The 21,067-nt window shown below is 42.1% G+C and overlaps 1 protein-coding gene across 1 annotated transcript in view; it reads left to right on the top strand.

Moving 5' to 3' along the window:
• Positions 1 to 702: 702 nt before the first annotated feature.
• LOC309808862 (forkhead-associated domain-containing protein 1-like) overlaps positions 703 to 21,067 on the top strand; it is a gene marked incomplete at both ends in the record, with an annotated part of 196,741 nt that continues 176,376 nt past the window's right edge. Inside the window, 2 exons of the mRNA XM_082629439.1 lie at positions 703 to 795; positions 17,690 to 17,896. Of these exons, the coding sequence (XP_082485565.1) occupies positions 703 to 795; positions 17,690 to 17,896 (300 nt within the window). The remainder of the gene's footprint in view (positions 796 to 17,689; positions 17,897 to 21,067) is intronic.

The raw sequence follows: 21,067 nt of genomic DNA, 5'->3' as shown, positions 1-21,067 counted from the left end.
AAAGTATCTTCTAATGCCCATTTCCTTGATGACTGACTCTTCCACACTTTAAGAAGCTCTGTAGAAGTTGGGGTTTCTTGAGTCAAAGTTCAGAAGCCCAAGATTAATAACAGTCACAATCACAGTAGGACAATTGGGTGTTTAGTGTAGCAATCACCATTCTAGATGCTTCACATTTAATCCTCACAAAACTTTTTGGGATACAGAGTATTATTAGCCCCATTTTACAGATGAGGAAACAGAGGCATAGAGAGAGAATAAGTAAATCACCCAGAGTCACAGAGCTAGTAAGTGGTGGGTTAGTAACACTGAGTATTTGATTCTGTCAGATAACTAACCCCAAACTAAGCTTAATGGGAGGTGGAGAGCGGTTATCAGTGGAATTCAGATTTGGTTTTTTTTTTTTTTTTTTTTTTTGCTATTGCTTGTTTGTGCTCTGAATTACATAAAGGATGTCCTCTTGTGATCAGAAGCAAGCTCATCTATGCCGGCTATCACTGTTAAAAGGACAGTCTTAAAAATGTGTGGAATTATCATTGTGATCATTGTTAAATCCAGCTATCCACTCCTACATCTGCTGACTTCTCCTGTGGACATTATGGTGTATTCCATTCATTCTAAATATGACATTGAATAATTAGAGGACTGTATTTTTCTAACAAAATTGTTTTCTGAAAACGTTTTATAGGGAAAGCAGAGAATATGAAAGCCTATCTAAAGAGTGCAGAAGGCTATTTTGTCCTGAATAAAAGCACTACGATTGGAAGGCATGAAAATTCAGACCTTGTTTTAGAGGTAAGACCTCTTCCTAGCCAGTCCCCGACCCTCCCTACCCCTCACACCACCAAAAGTCCTTACTGTTCTGTGGACTCCAGTCTCTTGTAAAGCACAGCCTCTGGCTAACAGTCCCAGCCTTCCTCGGTGTGCCACCAATAACCAATCCCGGCATGTGCTGGGTCTCCCTGGCACATGTGGTGAGAATGAGCACAGTGCAAAGTGCGATGGGCCCTGTGTCCTTTGCTGACTGTGTGTGCAGTGTCCCACCCTGATGGCGCGGTTTGGAAGGTGGGCGTAGAGCTGATGCTTGACCTTCACCTGCTCCGCGTCTGGCAGCCACGGCCACCTGAAGGGCCCAGCTTGAGCAATGGCCTCTCGCCCTTTCCAGAGCTTCTGGAGACTCTGGGCCCCTCAGAGGCCTCCCCCGCCCCCGTACCTCCAAGTAGTAAATCAGGGTAAGCCCTGGGCGTGGCCTCAGCGCTCTCTCACTTCATTTCATTCCATTCTCTGAATTAGCTGTGGCTTGGTCCACAGTCCCAGCTCATTGACAGCCAAGGAAGTTGGAAGAAATTGTAAGTAAGGAATTATAAAAACAGTGGCTTTGAGCCTTTTAACATTTTGAAAGGGATTAAAATATTGAAGCAGAAAGAGAAATGCAATGGAATCCCTTTAGGACTGTGAAAGGCATACCACTCTCAGACTTCACTCAACAGAGTTTTTTTAACTTTATTTTGAAATAATTATAGATGCACAAATGGTAGAGAGAATGGCACGAAGCATGTGTGGAGTCCTGTGCCATTTTACCACGTGTGGATTTGGGTGTGGCCCTCAGGATATAGGAGTATTCCATCATCAGAGATGTCCCTTGTGATGCTCCTTTTATAGTCACAATTCCTCCTCCCACCATCGTCCCCACGCTCCGAAAAGCACTAATCTGTTCTCCGTCTCTATAATTTTCATCATTTATCTATGACCTTTGCAATTGATTTTTTTTTTTTTTTAGTCATTGTAATGCCCTTGACATCCATTTAGGTTATTAGCTTGTTGTTTTTTTTTGTTTGTTTTTTTTTTATAAAGGACTGTTATTATTTCCAGTTTTTATTTTTTTAAACCCACATTTGTTTATTTATTTATTTTTGGCTATGTTGGTTCTTCACTTCTGTGCGAGGGCTTTCTCTAGTTGTGGCAAGCGGGGGGTCACTCTTCATCGCGGTGCGCGGGCCTCTCACTATCGCGGCCTCTTTTGTTGCTGGAGCACAGGCTCCAGATGCGCAGGCTCAGTAGCTGTGGCTCACAGGCCCAGTTGTTCCGCGGCATGTGGGATCTTCCCAGACCAGGGCTCGAACCCGTGTCCCCTGCATTAGCAGGCAGATTCTCAACCACTGCGCCACCAGGGAAGCCCTTAGCTTGTTCTTTTATTGCTGAGTAATAGTCCACGGTATGGACGTATCACCTATGTTTAACCATTCACTTTTTGAAGGACATTTTGTTTCCATTTGGGGCTATTACAAATAAATGTACTATAAACATTTGTGTACAGGTTTTTGTGTGAACATAAGTTTTTATTTCTCTGTGATAAATGCTCAGGAGTATGATTGCATGGATTAACATATGTGTTTATGTATATTCGGTTTGTAAAGAAACTGCCAGACTTATCCAGCATGGCTGTACCATTTTTCATTTCCACCAGCAATGTATGAGACACATCCTCACCAGCAATTAGCATAAACACAGTTTTTCATTTTAGCTGTTTTAGTAAGTGTGTAGTGGTATCTCATCATAGTCTTAACTTGCATTTCCCAAATCGATAGTGATGTTAAATGTCTTTTCATGTACGTGTTTGCCTTCTGCATATCCTCTTCAGTGAAATATCTCTTCATATCTTTTAAGTGTCTCTAATCGAATTGTTAATTTTTTTACCATTGAGTTTTGAGAATTCTTTATGTATTTTAGATATGAGTCCCTTGTCAGATAGATGGTTTGCAAATATTTTCTCCCATCCGTAGCTTGTCTTTTCATTCTCTTAGCAGAGTATTTCACAGAGCAAAAGCTTTAACTTTTGATGAAGTCCAGGTAGTTATTTTTTCTTTTATAGATCATGCTTTTAGTGTCATGTCTAAGAACATGCCACAAGGTCCCTGACCCTGAGGATTTTCTCTTATGTTTTCTTCTAAGTGTTTTATAGTTTTATGTTTAAATCTATGAACCATTTTGGGTTCACTGTCGTTAATGATGTGAGATTTAGGTCAAAGTTCATTTTTCTTCCATGTGGATATTTAGTTGTTCCAGAACCATTTGTTGAAAAGACTATCCTTTCTCCATTGAATTGCTTTTGCAAGTTTGTCAAAAATAATCTGGCCATACTTTCTATGGGGGCTACTTCTTAATTCCCTATTATGTTTCATGGATCTATTTGTCATAATGGATCTACCATTATGAGATAGCCTTGATTACTGTCGCTATGTAAGTCTTAAATCAGGTAGAGTGATTCCTCCCACTTTTCTTTAAAAAAATTTTTTAACCTATTCTAGTTCCTTTGCCTTTCCATTTACATTTTAGTGTAAGCCTGTCTGTATATACAAAATATCATGCTGTAATTTTGATTGGAATTGTGTTTAATCCTATATAACAATGTGAGAATAATTGATATACTCCTACATTGTCTTCCAATTCATGATCATGGTATATTTCTCCATTTATTCAGTGTCTCTCATGAGTGTTTTGTAGTTTTCAGCATACGAGTCCTGAACATGTTTTGTTAGATTTACACTTAAGTATATCTCTCTTTTTTTTTTTTTGAGTGATTGTAAATGGTATTATATTTTTAATTTTGGTGTCCACATGTTCATTGACAGTATATAGAAATACAGTTGATTTTTGTATGCTTCTTGGTATCTTGGAACCTTAACTGCACTTTCTTATATAAGGGCTTTTGTAGATTTCTTGGGATTTTATACATAAACAATCATGTCATCTGCAAATAAGAACAATTTTATTTCTCCTTTCAGAAAAGGAGATGTGAATGCCTTGAATCTTCTTTTCCTTGCTTTATTTCCCTGGTTAAGACTTCCAGGACTCTGCTGAACAAGAGCAGTGTATAAATCCTTATATTCACTTGTTCCTGACCTTAGGGGAAAAAAGTCAGTCTTTAACCGTTAAGTACGAGGTTAGCTGTAGGGTATTTATACATGTTCTTACCAAGTGAGAAATTTCCCCCTTTATTCCTAGTTTTCTGAGAATGTTTATTGTAAACGCAACAGATTTAAAGATAACTCCATGAACGTCCCCGTGAGATTCTCCTCCATGATATGGTCTCCCTTCAAGGACACAGAACATCTGTTCAGTGTGCAAAGTGGGAGGAAAAAGAAGAAGAAGAAGAACTGTAGTTTCTTCTTTATGCTAACAAGGCATAGATTTGGGGTAGTTTTATTTCCTGTCTGGCTAAAGTAGAGACAGAGATCTCTGTTTTGAACCGGCCTATGATATTAGAAAACTGTAGTAATTTTTAAAAGCACAGGCTTTGGAGATAGACAGAGCTGGGTTTGAATCTCATTAGGCTACTTTGTGGCTGAGTGACTTCAACCAAATTACTTAATCACTCTGAGCTCCTTTTCCCTGTCTGTAAACCTCTTACCTCACAGGGTTATTCTGAGGATTAAGTGAGAAATGCATAGAAAGAGCCTGGCATGTGGTGCTCACTGAATGTCACAATGATCATTATTATGGTCTCCTAAAACAGAGACTGAGAAGAATCCTCAGAGGTGCAGAGGGTTGAGATGAGGATCCACTGACATTAATAAGCCATTTGGAAAAGGGAACTAATGAGGACAGTTATTAACTAGACAGAAATTGAGTTGCATTCATTGTATATAAATAATTGACTGCTTACTGCTCCTCGGACTTAGCTTATGAAATACGTCACTAGGCTTCCCTGGTGGCGAAGTGGTTGAGAGTCCGCCTGCCGATGCAAGGGACACGGGTTCGTGCCCGGTCCGGCAATATCCCACATGCCGCGGAGCGGCTGGGCCCGTGAGCCATGGCCGCTGAGCCAGCGTGTCCGGAGCCTGAGCTCTGTAATGGGAGAGGCCACAACAGTGAGAGGCCCGCGTACCGAAAAAAAAAAAAAAAAAAAAAAAATTCAGGGATTTATATTACTAAAAAGTCATCATTGCATTTACCCAGAGGTTACATCTAGCAAATAAAAAAGGTTGTTTATTTGCTTGGATCAATCCTAAAGAATAGGCAGTCATGCTTCTAAAGATTTCTACTCATCAGCAAGGCTGACATGTTGTTTTGACTATTGGTATCATAGTATTTCGACATCATTTACTCTTTCCGATAATGGAAGGTAGTTACATGCTTCTTGTTTTTAAAAATTGGGAGAAAGGAAAATATAAGGAAGAAAATAAAAGTCACTTGTAATCATTTGGCTCAGGGAAAAATCAATATTGATATTTGCAGGGTTTTACCTTCCAGACTTTTTTCTATATCCTGTAAGGAGTTTGGTTCCCTAAGGCAATAGGAAGCCTGTTTATAGCCAGGCTAGTGAGAACTGTTTATAGTCAACAGTGATAACTGTTGCTATCACTCATTCATTGCACAGTATTTACCCAGAGCCTCAGCACCAAGCCAAGTCTAGGGGTACAGTGATGGCAGAACTGGACATGGTCCCTGCCATCAGGAAGCTGCCAGGAGAGAGAGAAATAAGTCAAATGATCCCACAAAGGTGTGACTAATTCCATTCCAACATTGGGGCTGTAAAGGAAAGGAATATGGAAGACAAGGAGGACTTAACTAGACAAAAGGAGAAGGGAATGGCATGTGCAAGGGCCCTGGGGTGGAAGAGCATATTGTGAACCCAAGGGACTGAGAGAAAACCAGGGCGTCCAGAAGTCAGAGTGGGAAGGAGGAGGGCTAAGGGACAAGTCGGCCTCCTTCATGTCACCGTAAGGGTTTTGATCTTTATCTGAAAAGCAGTGGGAAGAAGGCTTGAAGGATTGTAAACAAGGGGGAGACCTGCCAGTGAACATCCCAGCTGCTGTGTGCAGGCGAGCCATCAGGAGCTCTATTCACAATCTCCCCTCTCCCATTTTACACGGCTCAAAAGCCTCAGCCTTGCTCATTTCACAGCTAAACCTTGCAAGTTATAATTTATATGATTTGATGTGCCTTGTAAACTGTAATCTTTAGAGTTGGATGTGGCTGTTATTTAAACTCTGCTGAGAAAGGGACTCAGTTCTTCCAGAATGAAGAAACACCAAAGCCAGTGGTTGTTGGATTTTCCGTATGTTTAAGAGTGGTTGTTCAACATGAACTCCTAGGCATTCTGACCCAGTGGGTTTGGGGTAAGGCCCAGGAATCTTCACATTTATATGCTCCCCAGGTTCAGGTGGGGGGAATGGAGTCCCCTGGAGTTGGCTCCAGGACCACACTTTGAGAACCCCACCATCAGTGCTCCCTCCCTCTCCGTTCTTGATCAGCAGAACTCCTGCTTGTGTGTGTGTGCGTGTGTATTCTTTCAATAAACTTTGTTTTGAGGAAAAGAGAAGCGAAGGGTAAACAATGAAGGGCTGACTGACCCTCCCCCTCCCCAGGGACTCCCTCAGTCCCACCCTGGGGAAGTCCCAGGATCCCTAGAAGACTGAGCTCTAGGACAGCCCAAGTCAGCACAGGGCTGCAGCTACGAGGGTGGAGATGGAAGAGAAAAAGAAAGAACAGACATGACAGGGGGATGAAATGCTGGTGTCCACACCTCACCCTCGGTGGTCAGTGTCCTGCCAGGCATCTCCTTTCTCATGGGTTTAGCCATCTCTCCAGCCTGTGTCAGCCCTTCTCGCGTGGGATCTGAGGGTCGTGAAGCCAGACTGATCTCATACACACACCCCAGATCCCATCCAGCTGGATGACTCTCGTCCCTTTTCCTGGCCCCTTCCAGTTCTGGGCTGCCTCTCAGAAAAGAACCAGAGCCTACACCATAGTCTTGTTTATTATTATTAAACAAGGCTGCTGGGATTCTCCTATTATTTGCATCAACATCCCGGAAGCAGCCAGGCAGTTTGGGGCCTGGAGATGAACCAGGGGTTGGAAATACACACCTGCGAATCGAGGTGGTGGCACAGTGGCCCCAGCCCATGGACAGAGTGCGGAGGAAACGGACATCTGAGGGGAGAGGAGCCCGGCGTGGAGACCTGGAAGCAGTCAGAGAGGTGAGGGAGCCAGAGAGCTGTTGCCAGGCTGAGGGTATTCATCACAGAGACAGCTTGCTTTGTGCCAGGTACTGTTCTTGGCACTTTCGAGTGTATTAACTCATTTCATCCTTAGGAGGTTAGTGTTGTTTGCCCCACTTTACAGATGAGGGCGTTGAGGCACAGATAGGCTGAGTATCCTGCCTGAGGTCACAGAGGGAGGCTGGGGCACTGGGCACCACGCTCGGGCAGTCTGATTTCAGGACCAGCCTCTCCTGAGGCCTTGCCGGTCCACAGGGCTCTCCTGGGGAGACCGGGGAGGAAGGATCCAGCTGACGGGGAAGCAGAGAAGCTTCTTCTTTCCTTCCAATCCCAGACCCGTCGTCTCACCAGCGCCTGGCCGTTTCCTCATATCCTTATTCTTTTGAAAACCCCATTTTTTTTTTTTACTATTTCTGCACTACATCCCTTTCTGGGGGCATTGGGGGGATGGGGCTGGGGGATGCTATAGCCTAGAACCAAAAAGTTAAAAGAAATAGATAAAACACACACACACACACACACAAACACACACACACAAGTTAATTTCAAAAATGTTATCCCACTCCTTTGAACATGTCACCAAGCAGTACCTTTTGTCAATCCTACGAAGCCCAGCTTATCAAACTCATTTTTGCTGCTCAGGGAGCAACCAAAGAGAAGCAAAGAACCGTGCCCCAGGCTGCACAGCTGGAAGGTAGCAGAGGTGGGACTTGAACTCAAGGCTTTCTAACTCCAGAGCCCATCCTCTTGCTCATAACAGAGAACATTTCCCATTTGCCCTATGTTCTCTTGTAAGTGCTTTAGTATGTATTATATCATTTATACGTCACCAGTAGCTTATAAGAGTGTCCTTTTGTTACCTTACAGATGAGGAAGCTGAGGTATCACTTGCCCAAGGTCACCCTGCTAGGAAGTAGGAGAGCTGGACTCGAGCCCAGTCTAATAACCACCACGTTGCCCTGCTCCCCCAACCCCTGAACCACCAGGCCACGTGCCTCTCTCTGACAACTGTGTCACATGTCACAGAGAGGCCGAGAGCCCGAGGAGGCCCCCGAGGGCAATGGCAGTGGGTTGAGGACCCAGCGGGAGAGGAACCTCTTGAAGCCATTTGACAATAAAGGAAAGGAAGGGGGAAGAGGCGGTGTTTCCAGGCCGAGGGGGTGGTGAGCATGTTCACAGGTTAGAAGGAAGTTACACTGTCAAGGTGAGGATGCAGAAGAGGAGATGGTTGAGGAGAGGGACCAGACCAGGGTGGGATGAAGGCAGGACCACCCAGAGGCCCTTGGCAGCTAGGAGAAGCCTTGAAGGTCCCATCTAGGAGCTTCTCCATGCCTGGGAAGTCCAGGTCCTGGCAGGGAGCTGAAGGCACATTCACAGGGGTGTGGAGTGATGGAGGGGAGTTTCCTGAAGGGACTCCATAGGGAGTGGGCAGGGCTCAGAGAAACCACAAAGGATAGTGCAGGGCCCAGAGCTAGTATGAGTGAGGACTGTTCCCACCCCCAGAGCTGTGGGGTGAGGGGCAGGGGCATTTCCTGGGACCCGGAGACCCCGAGGGCTGGGTAGAGTCCTCTGAGGGAAGCTGTGTGGCCCCAGAGAATGGAAGCCAGGGGAGTAAGTACCCCAAGCTCTCTCCTCCCTGCTCTGATCTCTAACCCCCCATTGGCCAAACCCAACAAGAAACCAGAGACAAGGAGCCCATCAGCCCATGGATGTAGCTGCACAGGTGGGCCTGCTGGGCAGAGGGCGCCGTGTAAAGGGATGGAGGAGGGTCGGGAGAAGCAGACGGAGAATGCCGGCAGGAGCAGGAGGTGAAGACCTAGGAGGCTGTTGTCAAAGTAGAATGAAAAGCCTGAGAGCAGGGACCTGCTGGCTGGGGGGCCCAAAGGGCACTGGGCCAGCCTCAGGACAGAAGTGTGAGGGTGGCAGGAGGGTTTGGGGGCCGGGATGGACTTGAAGGAGCTGGTGAGCTTGAGCAGGGCCCAGGCTGGGTGAGCATAGGGCATTACCCATAGGGAGCAAACAGGGAGCAAAGGCTACGTGACTCAAGGAGAGGACGAGACAGAGGATAAGGAAGGCCGGGAGTGGGAGGTTATGGTCTGAGATGGGGCTTCCCAGTGCCAGGTGATGCAAGGTTGAAACCTAGCTCCAAAGGACGGTTCCAGGTACACGTCGAACCTCAGCGACAGTGTCAGTGAACCTCAGGGCAATGTCATAACTAAGTCAGCTTCCCGAGGAGGCTTCCTTAAAGCACAGGGGTCATCAGAGCAGATGGTCATTGTTAATAGAAGTTTAAACGTCTCAATATTTTATGGACTCACTATATACTTTTTAAAGACATTTTCAATGCAGGAGCCTTAAAAAATGCACTTGTTTTCTATATTAGGTCCTGCCTGTCTCCTCTCTCATTATTAAATCACTCTCTACTCTGAAAATCACAGGGTACAAATCAAAGGTACAAGTTTTGGAATTAGACTTGGGTTCAAACCCTGACATTGCCCTGGGCCAGCATCCTGATGTTGAGTGAGTCCCTTCATCTTAGCCATTTTTTAAATCGTGGTAAAATACCTATAAAGTTTACCGTCTTAACCACTTTTAAGTGTACAGATCAGTAGTTGTAAGTTATTTGCATTGTTGTGCAACCAGCCTCAGAATTTTTCATCTTGCAAAACTGAAACTGTACCCATTAAAGAACAATTCCCCGTTTCCCCTTCCCCAGCTCCTGGCAACCCCCGTTCTATTTTGTTTCTATGAGCTTGACTACTTTATGTACCTCACACAGTGGAATCATACTAAATTTGCTTTTTTGTGACACTTATTTCACATCATGTCCTCACGGTTCATCCATGTTGTCGCATGTGTCAGAATTTCCTTCCTCCTACACTGAATAATATTCCACTGTATGGATGGACCACATTTTGCTTATCCAATCATCAGTCAGTGGGCACTTGGGTGGCTTCCACCTTTTGGCAATTGTGAATAATGCTACTATAAACATGAGTGTACAAATAACTCTTTAAGTTCCTGCTTTCAATTCTTTGGGGTATATACCCAGAAGTGGACTTGCTGGATCATATGATAATTTTATTCTAAATTGTTTGAGAAGCCGCTCTACTGTTTTCCATATCAGCTGCACCATTTTACATTCTCAGCAGTGCATAAGTGTTCCCCTACTCTACATCCTTGCCAACACTTGTTATTTTCTGTTGCTGTTTGTTTGTTTTTGATAGTAGCCATCCTAATGGGTATGAGGTGGTATCTCACTGTGGTTTTGATTTGAATTTCCCTAATGACTAGTAATGTTGAGCATCTTTTTATATGCTTGTTGGACATTTATATATCTTCTTTGGAGAAATGTCTATTCCAGTTCTTTGCCCATATTTGATCAGGTTATTTGGGGGTTCTTTTTTGTTGTTGTTGTTGAGTTATAGTTCTCTATATATTCTTCATATTAACCCTTTTTCAGATTTGTGTTTTGCAACTATTTTCTCCCATTCTCTAGATGGCCTTTCACCCTGTTTATTGTGTCCTTTGATTCACTGAAGTTTTAATTTTTGATATAGTTGAATTTATCTATTTTTACTTTTGCTGCCTATGCTTTTGGTATCATATCCAATAATGCATTGCCAAATCCAATGTCATAAAGCTTTCCTCCTGTGCTTTCCTCTAAAAGTTTTATAGTTTTAGACTACGTTTAAGTCTTTGATCCACTTTGAGTTAATTTTTATACATGGTGTAAGGTAAGAGTTCAACTTAATTCTTTTGCAGTCTTTCCCAGCATCATTTGTTGAAAATACTGTTCTTTCCCCATTGAATAATCTTGGCACCCTTGTCAAAAATCATTGGACCATATATGCAAAGTTTTATTTCTGTGCTCTCTATTCTATTCTATTGGCCTATGTGCCTGACCTTATGTCAGTATCACACTGTTTTGATTACTGTACCTTTGTATGCAGTAAGTTTTGAAATCAGGAAGTGTGAGACCTCCAACTTTGCTTTTCTTTCTCAATAGTATTTTGGCTATTTGGGGTCCACTGAGATTCCATATGAATTTTAGGATGAATTTTTCTATTTCTGCAAAAACTGCTGTTGGGATTTTGAATCTGTAGATCCTTCTGTGTAGTAATGACATCTTAACAATCTTAAGTCTTCCAACCCACGAATACAGGGTGTCTTTCCATTTATTTGTGTCTTTAATTTCTTTCAGCAGCACTTTGTAGTTTTCAGTGTACACATCTTTTACCACCTTGGTTAAATTTATCCCAAAATATGTTATTCATTTTGATGCTATTGTAAATGAAATTATTTTCTTAACTTCCTTTTCAGGTTGTTCATTGTGAGCATATAGAAACACAACTGATGTTTGTGTGTTGATTTTGTGTCCTACGATTTTGCTAGTGAATGTAATTTTTTAGTTCTAAGAGGGTTGTGGTTTTTCATGGACTCTTTAGGATTTTGTACATGTAAGATCATGTTGCCTGTGAACAGAGATAATTTTACTTCTTCCTTTCGAATTTAGATGCCTTTATTTCTTTTTCTTGCCTAATTTCTCTGGCTAGGACTTCCAGTACTTTGTTGAATAGAAGTGGCAAAAGCAGGTATCCTTATCTTATTCTTGAAATTAGAGGAAAAGCTTTCCGTCTTTCACCTTTGAGTATGATGCTACCTGTGGGCCTTTCATATTTGACCTTTATTATGTTGAGGTAATTTCCCTGTATTCCCTGTTTGTTGAGTGCTTTTATCATGAAAGAGTGTTGCATTTTGTCAAATGCTTTTTGTACATCAATCGAGATGATCATTTTTTTCCTTCTTTCTGTTAATGTGATGTATTACGTGGATTAATTTTCATATGTTGAACCATCAAGTCTGCATTCCAAGAATAAATCCCACTTGGTCATAGTGTATGATCCTTTTAATGTGCTGTTGAATTCGGTTTCCTCCTATTTTGTTGAGGATTGTGGTATCAGTGTTCATAAGAGATACTGGTCTGTAGTTTTCTTGTAGTGTCTTTGTCTGGGTTTGGTATCAAGGTAATGCTGTCCTCTCACTTCACCTTTTGAGTCTCAGCTTCTTTATCTCTAAGATGGAGATAATAATAGAGACCCTGTTTAGGGCTGTCATGCAGATTAAATGATAAAAATGCACACAAAATGCTTCAGCAGGGCCCAGTTCACAGGAAGCCCTCAAAATATGTTAGAGGATGATAAGGATAATAATAAAAATAATAATAAATAAATAACAGTTCATCTCATAGTTGGACAGCTCAGTAGGCTGGGGCTTATAGAGTCAGTCTGTATTAGCAGCAGGGCGTCTGTCCAGGAGCAGCATTTAGCAATTTTCCAAGTAAAGGGAGCGAGTGATATTATAGGGCCAAACTAGGAAGCTGTCTCCTGGCCTAACATGTGGTAGAGGCTCACCCAAATTTGTGGAGTCATTTAAAACTTCCTGCTTGCTTTGATTTCTTAATAATGGCTTGACAGTTTTTGAGGAACTGAAAGCAGTGAAGCCTGGGAAGAGACAAACAAAATGTAACACACAGAATTTCTCTCATTCATGGGTTATCAAAGGTTCAAAGTACACAAAGATCAATGGCAATGGTGATGAAGATGATGTGGGTGACATTTTCCAAAGAACTAATGTGTTTTCATTTTTTTAAATACTTTATTTTTTGAACAGTTTTAGGTTTACAGGAAATTGAGCAGAGAATACAGAGAGTTCCCATATATCCACCCCTCCAATACACACAGTTTCCCCTATTATTAACATCATGCATTAGTGCGGTACATTTGTTACAACTGATGAACCAATATTGATATGCTATTATTAACTAAGTCCATAGTTTACATTAGGGTTCACTCTTTGCGTTGTACGTTCTTTCCTTTTGACAAATGTATAGTGACAAGTATCCACCATTACAGTATCATAAAAAATATTTTCACTGCCCTGAAATCCCCTGTGCCCCTCCTCTTCATTCTGAGCCCCAGAGCCCCTGTGCCCCTGGCAAGCACTGATCTTTTACTCTCCTTATAGTTTTACTTTTTCCAGAATTTAATACAGTTGGAATCATACGGTATGTAACATTTTCAGACTAGGTTCTTTCACTAAGCAATATGCATTGAAGATTCCTCCATGTCTTTTTTGTTATTTGATAACTCATTTATTTTTATCACTAGTATTTCATTGTATGGATGTACCACAATTTGTCCATCCATTTACCTTTTAAAGGACATCTTGGTTGCTTCCAGTTTTTGGCAGTTATGAATAAAGATGCTGTAAGCATGTATCCAAAATCAATGAGTCTTCATGGATATAGAGAACAGACTGTGGTTGCCAAGTGGGAGGGGGTTGAGGGAGAGATGGAGTGGGGGGTTAAGGTTAGCAGATGTGAGCTGTTACATCCAGGATGGAGAAACAACAAGGTCCTACTGTAGAGCACAGGGAACTATATTCAATATCCTGTGATAAACCATAATGGAAAAGAATATTTTAAAAAGAATGTATATATATGTATAACTGAATCACTTTGCTGTACAGCAGAAATTAATACAACATTGTAAATCGACTACATTTCAATAAAATAAATAAATAAACAATATAAATGAGTCTTAAAAATCAACAATAAGAAACCAAACAACCCAACTTAAAAATGGGCAAAAGAGCTCAACAGACACCTCACCAAAGAAAATCTACAGATGTCAAATAAGCATATGAAAAGATGTTAAACATCATATATCATTAAGGAATTTCAAATAAACATGAAATATCTCTTCATTTATTTAGACTACTTTGATTTCTTTCATCAACATTTTGTAGTTTTCTTCATATACCTCTTCATATAGCTAAGTATTTTGTTAGATTTATTCCTAAGTACTTCATTTTTTTTTTTTTTGGTGCTAATGTAAATGGTGTTGTGTTTTTAATTTCATATTCCACTTGTTCATTGTTGGTATATAGGAAAGCAATTGACTTTTGTATATTAATCATGGATTCTGCAACCTGGGTACAATTGCTCATTAGTTCCAGGAGGGCTTTCTGTCGGTTCTTTGGGATTTTCTGCATAGACAATCATGCCATCTGCAAAATGGGCAAAAGATCTGAACAAACACCTCACCAAAGAAGATTTCTTTTTCCTTCCCAATCTATCTTTTATTCTCTTTTCTTGCCTTGTTGCATTAGCTAGGAGATACAGTACAATGTTGAAAATGCGTGGTGAAAGGGGACATCTTCACCTTATTCCTGATCTTAATTGGAAAGTTTCTAGTTTCTCACCATTAAATATGACGTTAGCTTTAGGGTTTTTATAGATGTACTTTATCAGGTTGAGGAAGTTCCCCTCCATCCTTAATTTGCCAAGAGTTGTTGTGGTGGTTTGGTGGTTTGTTAGTTTATCATGGATGGTGTTTAATTTTGTCAAATGCTCTTTTTGCATCTACTGTTATGATAATGCGATTTCTCTTCTCTACGCTGTTGATGTGATGGATTACATTAATTGATTTCCAAATGTTGAACCAGCCTTGCATACCTGGAATAAATCCCACTTGACTGTGGTGTAGAACTCTTTTTATACATCACTGGATTCAATTTGCTAATATTTTGTTGAGGATTTTGCATCTATGTTCATGAGCAGTATTGGTCTGAAATTTTCCTGTTTTGCAATATCTTTATCTGGTTTTGCTATTAGAATAAGCTTGGCCTCACAGAATGAGCTGGGAAGTGTTCTCTCTTCTTCTATTTTCTGGAAGAGATTATTGAGAACTGGTATCATTCTTTCCTTAATGTTTGATAGAATTGACCAGTGAACCCATCCAGGCCTGGTGCTTTCCATTTTGGAAGGTTATTCATTATTGATTCAAATTCTTTACTAGATATGAGTCTATTCAGAGTATTTATTTCTCCTTGTGTGAGTTTCAGTAGATTGTGTCTTTCAAGGAAATGGTCCACTTCATTAAGTTATAAAATCTGTGGGCATAGAATTATTCATAATATTCCTTTATTATCCCTTCAGTGTCCATGAGATCAGTAGTGATGCCATCGCTTTCATTTCTGATTTGAGTAATTTGTATCTTCTCTCTTTTTTTCTTGGTTATCCTGCTAGAGGTTTGTCAATTTTATTGATCTTTACAAAAAAAAGAAAAACCAAACAGCTCTTTATTTTGCTGACTTTTCTCTCTTGTTTTCCTGCTTTTTATTTCATTCATTGCTTCTTGTCTTGTGCTTGTGGTAGGCTTATATTGCTCTTCTTTCTCTAGTTTCATAAGGTGGAAGCTTAGATCTTTTCAAATGTATGCCTTCAATGCCATAAACTTCCCTCCAAGCACTGCTTTCACTGCATCTTGCAAATTTTCATAGGTTGTATTTTCATTTTCATTTAGCTCAAGATGAATTTTTATTTCCCATGAGACTCCCTCCTTGACCCATCTGTTATTTAGAGGTGTGTTGTTTAATCTGAAAATATTTGGGTATTTTCCAGCTGTCTTTCTGGTATTGGTTTCTAGCCTAATTCCATTGTGTTCTGAAAACGTACTTTGCATAATTTCTATTCTTTTACATTTGTTGAGGTATATTTCGTGGCCTGGAATGTGGTCTGCTTGGTGAATGTTCAATGGGAGCTTGAGAAGGATGTGTGTTTTGTTGCTGTGGGATGAAGCTGTGTGGTTGCCAGTTAGATCCAGATGATGGTAGTTCTATTCAGTTCAACTTCATTCTTACTAATTTTCTGGCTGGTGGGTCTGCCCGTCACTGACAGAGGGCTGTTGAGGTCTCCAGCTACCATGATGGATTCATCTGCTTCTCCTTGCAGTCCTATCAGTTTTTGCCTTCCATACTTTGATGCTCTATTGTTGGGTACATACAATGAAGGACTGTTATGTCTGCTTGGAGAATCAACCCCTTTATCACTATGTATCGCCTCTCTTTATCCCTGATAACTTTCCTTCCTCTGAAGTTGGCTCTGCTTGAAATTAATAGAGCTACTCCTGCTTTCTTCTTGTGTTTCAGTATTTTAAGTGCCAAAGTGTTTGGTAGGAATTTGAAAAGTGGGTAAAGGCACAGTCATTTGAATCAGGCAAACCTGGGAACAAGCCAAGCGAGTCAAAGTGGCTGACTGTGGGCACACTTAATCGTTCTATGCCTCAGTTTCCTCATCTAAGAAATGAGTAACTATCGGACCTACTGTACAGCACAGGGAACTATATTCAATATCTTGCAGTAACCTGTGATAGAAAAGAACCTGAAAAAGAATAGATATTATATATATGTATAACTGAATCACTTTGCTGTACACCTGAAACTAACACAACATTGTAAATCAACTACACTTCAATAAAAAATTAAATTTTTTTTTAAATGAGGAAGTATCCCTTTGAATTATTGTGAAGATGAAACGGGATAATGCAGTAAAGCACTTAGCAAATTTCCTGGCATTTGTGTAATTACACATAATGTGTCATTAATATATTCTACTAATATATGCAGTTATATTATTATCTATTCATATACTATAAGCTATTATTACTATAAGCTATTGGTTATAATTATATTGTGGGACATTAGTATAGATTTCTAAGTCCAAGTACTCTCTATGAAAGTTGGATGAGGCACTCTGAGAAGAGTGACTTAGAAAATATTTGCAAAGTCTCAGGCTGGAGTGGATGGCTCATAGGCAGTGTCCTGAGAAGACAGAGGACTTCGCACGTGCCCTGCAGCCCATAGTCCAGGGCGCCGGGGCCAGGGGGGATGTGATATTTCTTCCTTGGTGCCGAGTTTTGCTCATTCTTCTTATTAAAGTGGTTACACAGGAGGTTTCTGACGCCACTGACAAATCACTGTCTGGGGTCTCTCTCTTTTGAGGGAAATGTGGTCACACCAGGGCCCCTATTGAAAAATAGATCATCTTTGGTTAGATAAATTCTGATTAGCTTTTAAGAAGCAACAGTAATAATTAATCACATGGGATAAACCTTCATTATACACCAAAGCTTTTAAAAGGTAGTTATAAAACTATGTTTTGTGGTGTGAGCTCAATTGTGTTTAAACTTTTTAAAAAGATTGTAAGCATAGAGAAAAGACTGGAATGATGTGAACCACCGTGTTCTCAGTGCCTGCCTCTGGGGGACGGGAGTCTAAGTGATTTTAATGTCTTCTTTGTGTTTTTCTCTAGTTCTCATTTTCTGCATTATTACAAAAAACATGTTATTTTAAAAATGAATAGAACAAACAACAATTATTACAAAACCTCCCCTGAACTTTAACACTTGCAGTAAATGGACAGTTGTCACTTGCCAACTGACCTTTCTGGTTTGTGTTGGGCCATTTCTGCTGTCTTGCCACTCGGGACAACCAAAAGGATACTTGCATGGGATCAGAGAACTATCAAGTGGCCAATTCCTGGCCAATTCCCCCCGAGTTCCCTCTTGCCTCTGTGTTGCCTGACGCCCTACCCCAAAACTGGGCATCTATTCTGGGTCTGCTGTCAGGCTCTGGTGACCCTCCACTCACTAGCTGTGTGGCCTTAGGCAAGTCACTTAACCTCTCTGACCCTCAGCATCCTCCTCTTAAAATGAGGATTGCAGTGACTGTCCAGCCAGATGAAGTGGTTAGCACATTGGGGCCCCCAGTGTCAGTGGCACTAGTTATTCCTTGTTATTCCTGTTATTCCTGGCTCTGACTGTCCCCCTTCTGCATTTCAGTCTGCAGACGTCGACAACCATCACGCACTCATTGAATATAATGAGGCCGAAAGCAGCTTTGTTCTCCACGACTTCAATTCCTGCAACGGCACGTTCGTCAATGAGTGCCACATTCAGAACGTGGCTGTGAAGCTCCTACCCGGAGACATCCTGAGGTTTGGGTCCAGAGGGCTGACCTACGAACTGGTCATCGAAAACCCAGCCTCGGTGAGTCCAGGCCCCTGCGGGGGTGGGGTGGGGTGGGGTGGGGTGCAGAGGTGCCGTGTTGTGTCACCTTCCGTGCAGCCTAGGGCCCGGGTACGGCCACAGGTGGAGTTCGTCTGGAGCGCGTCACTCTTCCTTTCGCGATTCTGCGAAGTTCAGCCCCATCGCGTGGGTGCCCGGGGAGAGCGAGTCCTCGCGCCCTCTTCTGGGCATTTCGTGGAATTACATGCAAGAGTTGCCTAGGGACCAGCCCAGAGCGAGAGCATTTTCCTGAAAAGTGAAGCTTGGCGAGGGGAGGTGGAAAGCAGGTGTGTGCTTTTGAAGATGCAGAGATGGATGCTTCCTTTTTAGGCAGATCAGTGCTCTGCAACTTCCTAGCTTTGCGACCTCGGCCAGGGTTCTCTGCGTGCCTGGGTCTGGGTCTTCTCAGCGGTGCAGGGCGTTGAGAGAGTATCTATGTATAAAAAGTCAAAGTCTCTGGCCGGAGTAGACACTCAAGGCCTGCCAGCTGTTATCACACCGGATCAGAAATGTTCCCGGGATCAGGACCTAAAGTATGGCCCCAGGTTAAGCGGAACGTAACCCAAAATTCGCTCAGTCACCAGAAGTATCTGGTTCAGTAGGGAGGCAGGATGGGGGCTGGTTAGCAACACAGTCCTGGGTCAGAACCCCAGCTCTGCCACTGGCCTACTCGGTGCGCTCTTGCACAAACCATTGGACCCCTCGGAACCTCGGTTTCCTCATCTACAAAATGGGGCCAACGACAGCAATGACCTTGCAGGCTTATCTCGAGGGCTAAATGAGATGGTTCTAATTGTAAAACTCCCAGAATAATGCCCATTCGTGGTGAGCACACAATTAATACCTGTCGTGTGTGTCCCAGAGAGACGGCGTGTTAACCTCACTCCCCAGCACCAAGAACCCTGCATGGACTGAGACCTCCGAGGCTTAAAGTCCTTTCTGGGACGAGGCTGGGTATAAATAAATAAAGTTTAGAGAATCTAGACAGAATCCTGGGGTGTGGGTCCACTAGGCAGCCTTAAATACTCACTCAGAGAAGATGAGCACCGTCCCTCAGGCTGCAGGGCCCGTGACACCGCATCCACCACGTTTGGCTTTGAAAATCTGGGGCAGTTTTCTCCTGCTGCTTCTCAGCCCCCTTTTCCTCCTTGGACCAACATTAAAGTGTGCTCACTTGTGGGATGCACTGGGATCCACTGGCCGCCCTGAGGAGGGGCTCCTGACATAGAAGGTGTTGACCTGATCAGGGGTTCTCAACGTGGGTTCTAAGGATCCCCCTCGTGAGAAGCACGTGGGGAGCAGACCCACAGTGCAGATCTGGGCTTCACCCCAGGCCTGAGGACTCATACTTAGGATTCCCAGATGAAATACAGGACACGCAGTTAAATCTGAATTTCAGAGAAGCAACAAATCATTGTTATGTACAGGTGTGGCCCAACTATTGCAAGGAACCCCTTATGCTAAAAAAATTATTTGGTGTTTATCTGAACTTCAGATTTAACGGACACCCTATAGTTTATTATATATTGATTTATTCATTTCTTTATTTATGCGAAATCTGGCAACCATACACATCCTCCCTGGGAGCAGGGCCTGGGAATATGCATTCTCACAAGCTCCCTGATGATTCTGATGCACCACCAATAGGAGGGAAACCGAAATTTAGAATCCTTTGTATGGAACACTTACAGAATTTTTTAGGGATCAAAGAAAAGGGGATTTCACACTCCCAAGCCTGAAAATCCAAGTTCATGAAGTTTGATTCAATGTGCCCCAACATGTCTGATTCCAAGAATTTTTCAGGAATGTTCAGTAAAATTACAGGTTCTCAGGCCCCCTCCCTGGGAAATTCTGACTCTGTGGCTTGCCCGTGGGGAGAAGAAGAGGGGGAGCAGCAAACAATATCTGCATTTTTTTCTTCTTTTTTCCTACAAAGATATTTATTGAAATATTATTTATAGGGGCATAAAATTTGAAAACTATTTCCATCCAAAGGGGGCATTGTTTAATATATTATATTGTTTAATATATTATAAGGAGTTTAATATACTACAAGGAGTTCGTTTATATATGGAATACTCTTCTGCCTTTGTAAAATACAGCTTTCTTGAGATATAATTGACATGCCATAAACGTCACATGTTTAAAGTTTGTAAGTGGATGGGCTTTGACATATGGGTACACCTGTGAAACCATAGCCACAATCAAGACAGTGAACAGCTCCTTCATCCTCCAAAGTTTCCTCCGGATCACAGCATGTGTTTGTTTGCTTGCTTGCTCTTAACAGCTTCACTGAAGTACAATTTACATAACAGAAACTTCACCCATTTTAAGTGTCCAATTCAATCAATTTGAATATATTGATGGAGTTGTGCAGCCATCACCACAACCTGCTCTCAGAACATTTTCCTCCATTTCTATCACCCCAAACCTCGGAGAAACCTTGGAGGTATTTCATTTTGGGGTTTGTTTTTAACTTTTAATTTTCAAAATTATGGTAAAATACACATAAAATTTACCATCTTAACCATGTTTAAGTGCACAGTTCACAGTGGCATTAAATCTATTCACACTGTTGTGCAGCCATCACCCCCATCCATCTTCAGAACTTTGTTCATCTTCCCAAACTGAAACTCTATGCCCATCACATCAAACCCCCTGCTTCTTTCCTCCCCTCCCACCATGCTTTCTGTGTCTGTGAATTGGACTATTCTAGGTTCCTCATATAAATGGAATCTTACATTGTTTGTCCTTTTGTGACCATCTTATTTCACTTAGTATGATATCCTCATGGTTCATTCCAGTTGAATATTTCATTGTATGGATTCACCACATTTTGTTTACCTGTTCATCCATCCATGGCCACTTGGGTTGCTTCCACCTTTTGGCCATTTTGAGTAAGTTTGTTATGAACACGGGTGTACAGCTATGGAATGGGGACTTTATTTTACAAGGTGCTTCTTATATAATTGTGGGGAAAAGTGATGACGACCTCTAACCTTGAGTAGATAAGACGGAAGAAGATGCTTTGTAAGAAGAGAAACGAGGAGAGCAGCAGGAGGAATCACTGACGTGAACAGCACTGTGCTAAGCAATGCACCTGCTCTCCCTTATTTCACGCTCACAGCAACCTATGAGATGGGTTCTCCCATG

Source organism: Mesoplodon mirus, assembly GCF_964341445.2.
Source record: "Mesoplodon mirus genome assembly, chromosome: 7".
In the NCBI taxonomy this organism is placed as follows: Eukaryota; Metazoa; Chordata; class Mammalia; order Artiodactyla; family Ziphiidae; genus Mesoplodon; species Mesoplodon mirus.
Note: the sequence above shows the minus strand (reverse complement) of the source record. Positions and strands in the feature narration are given on the sequence as shown.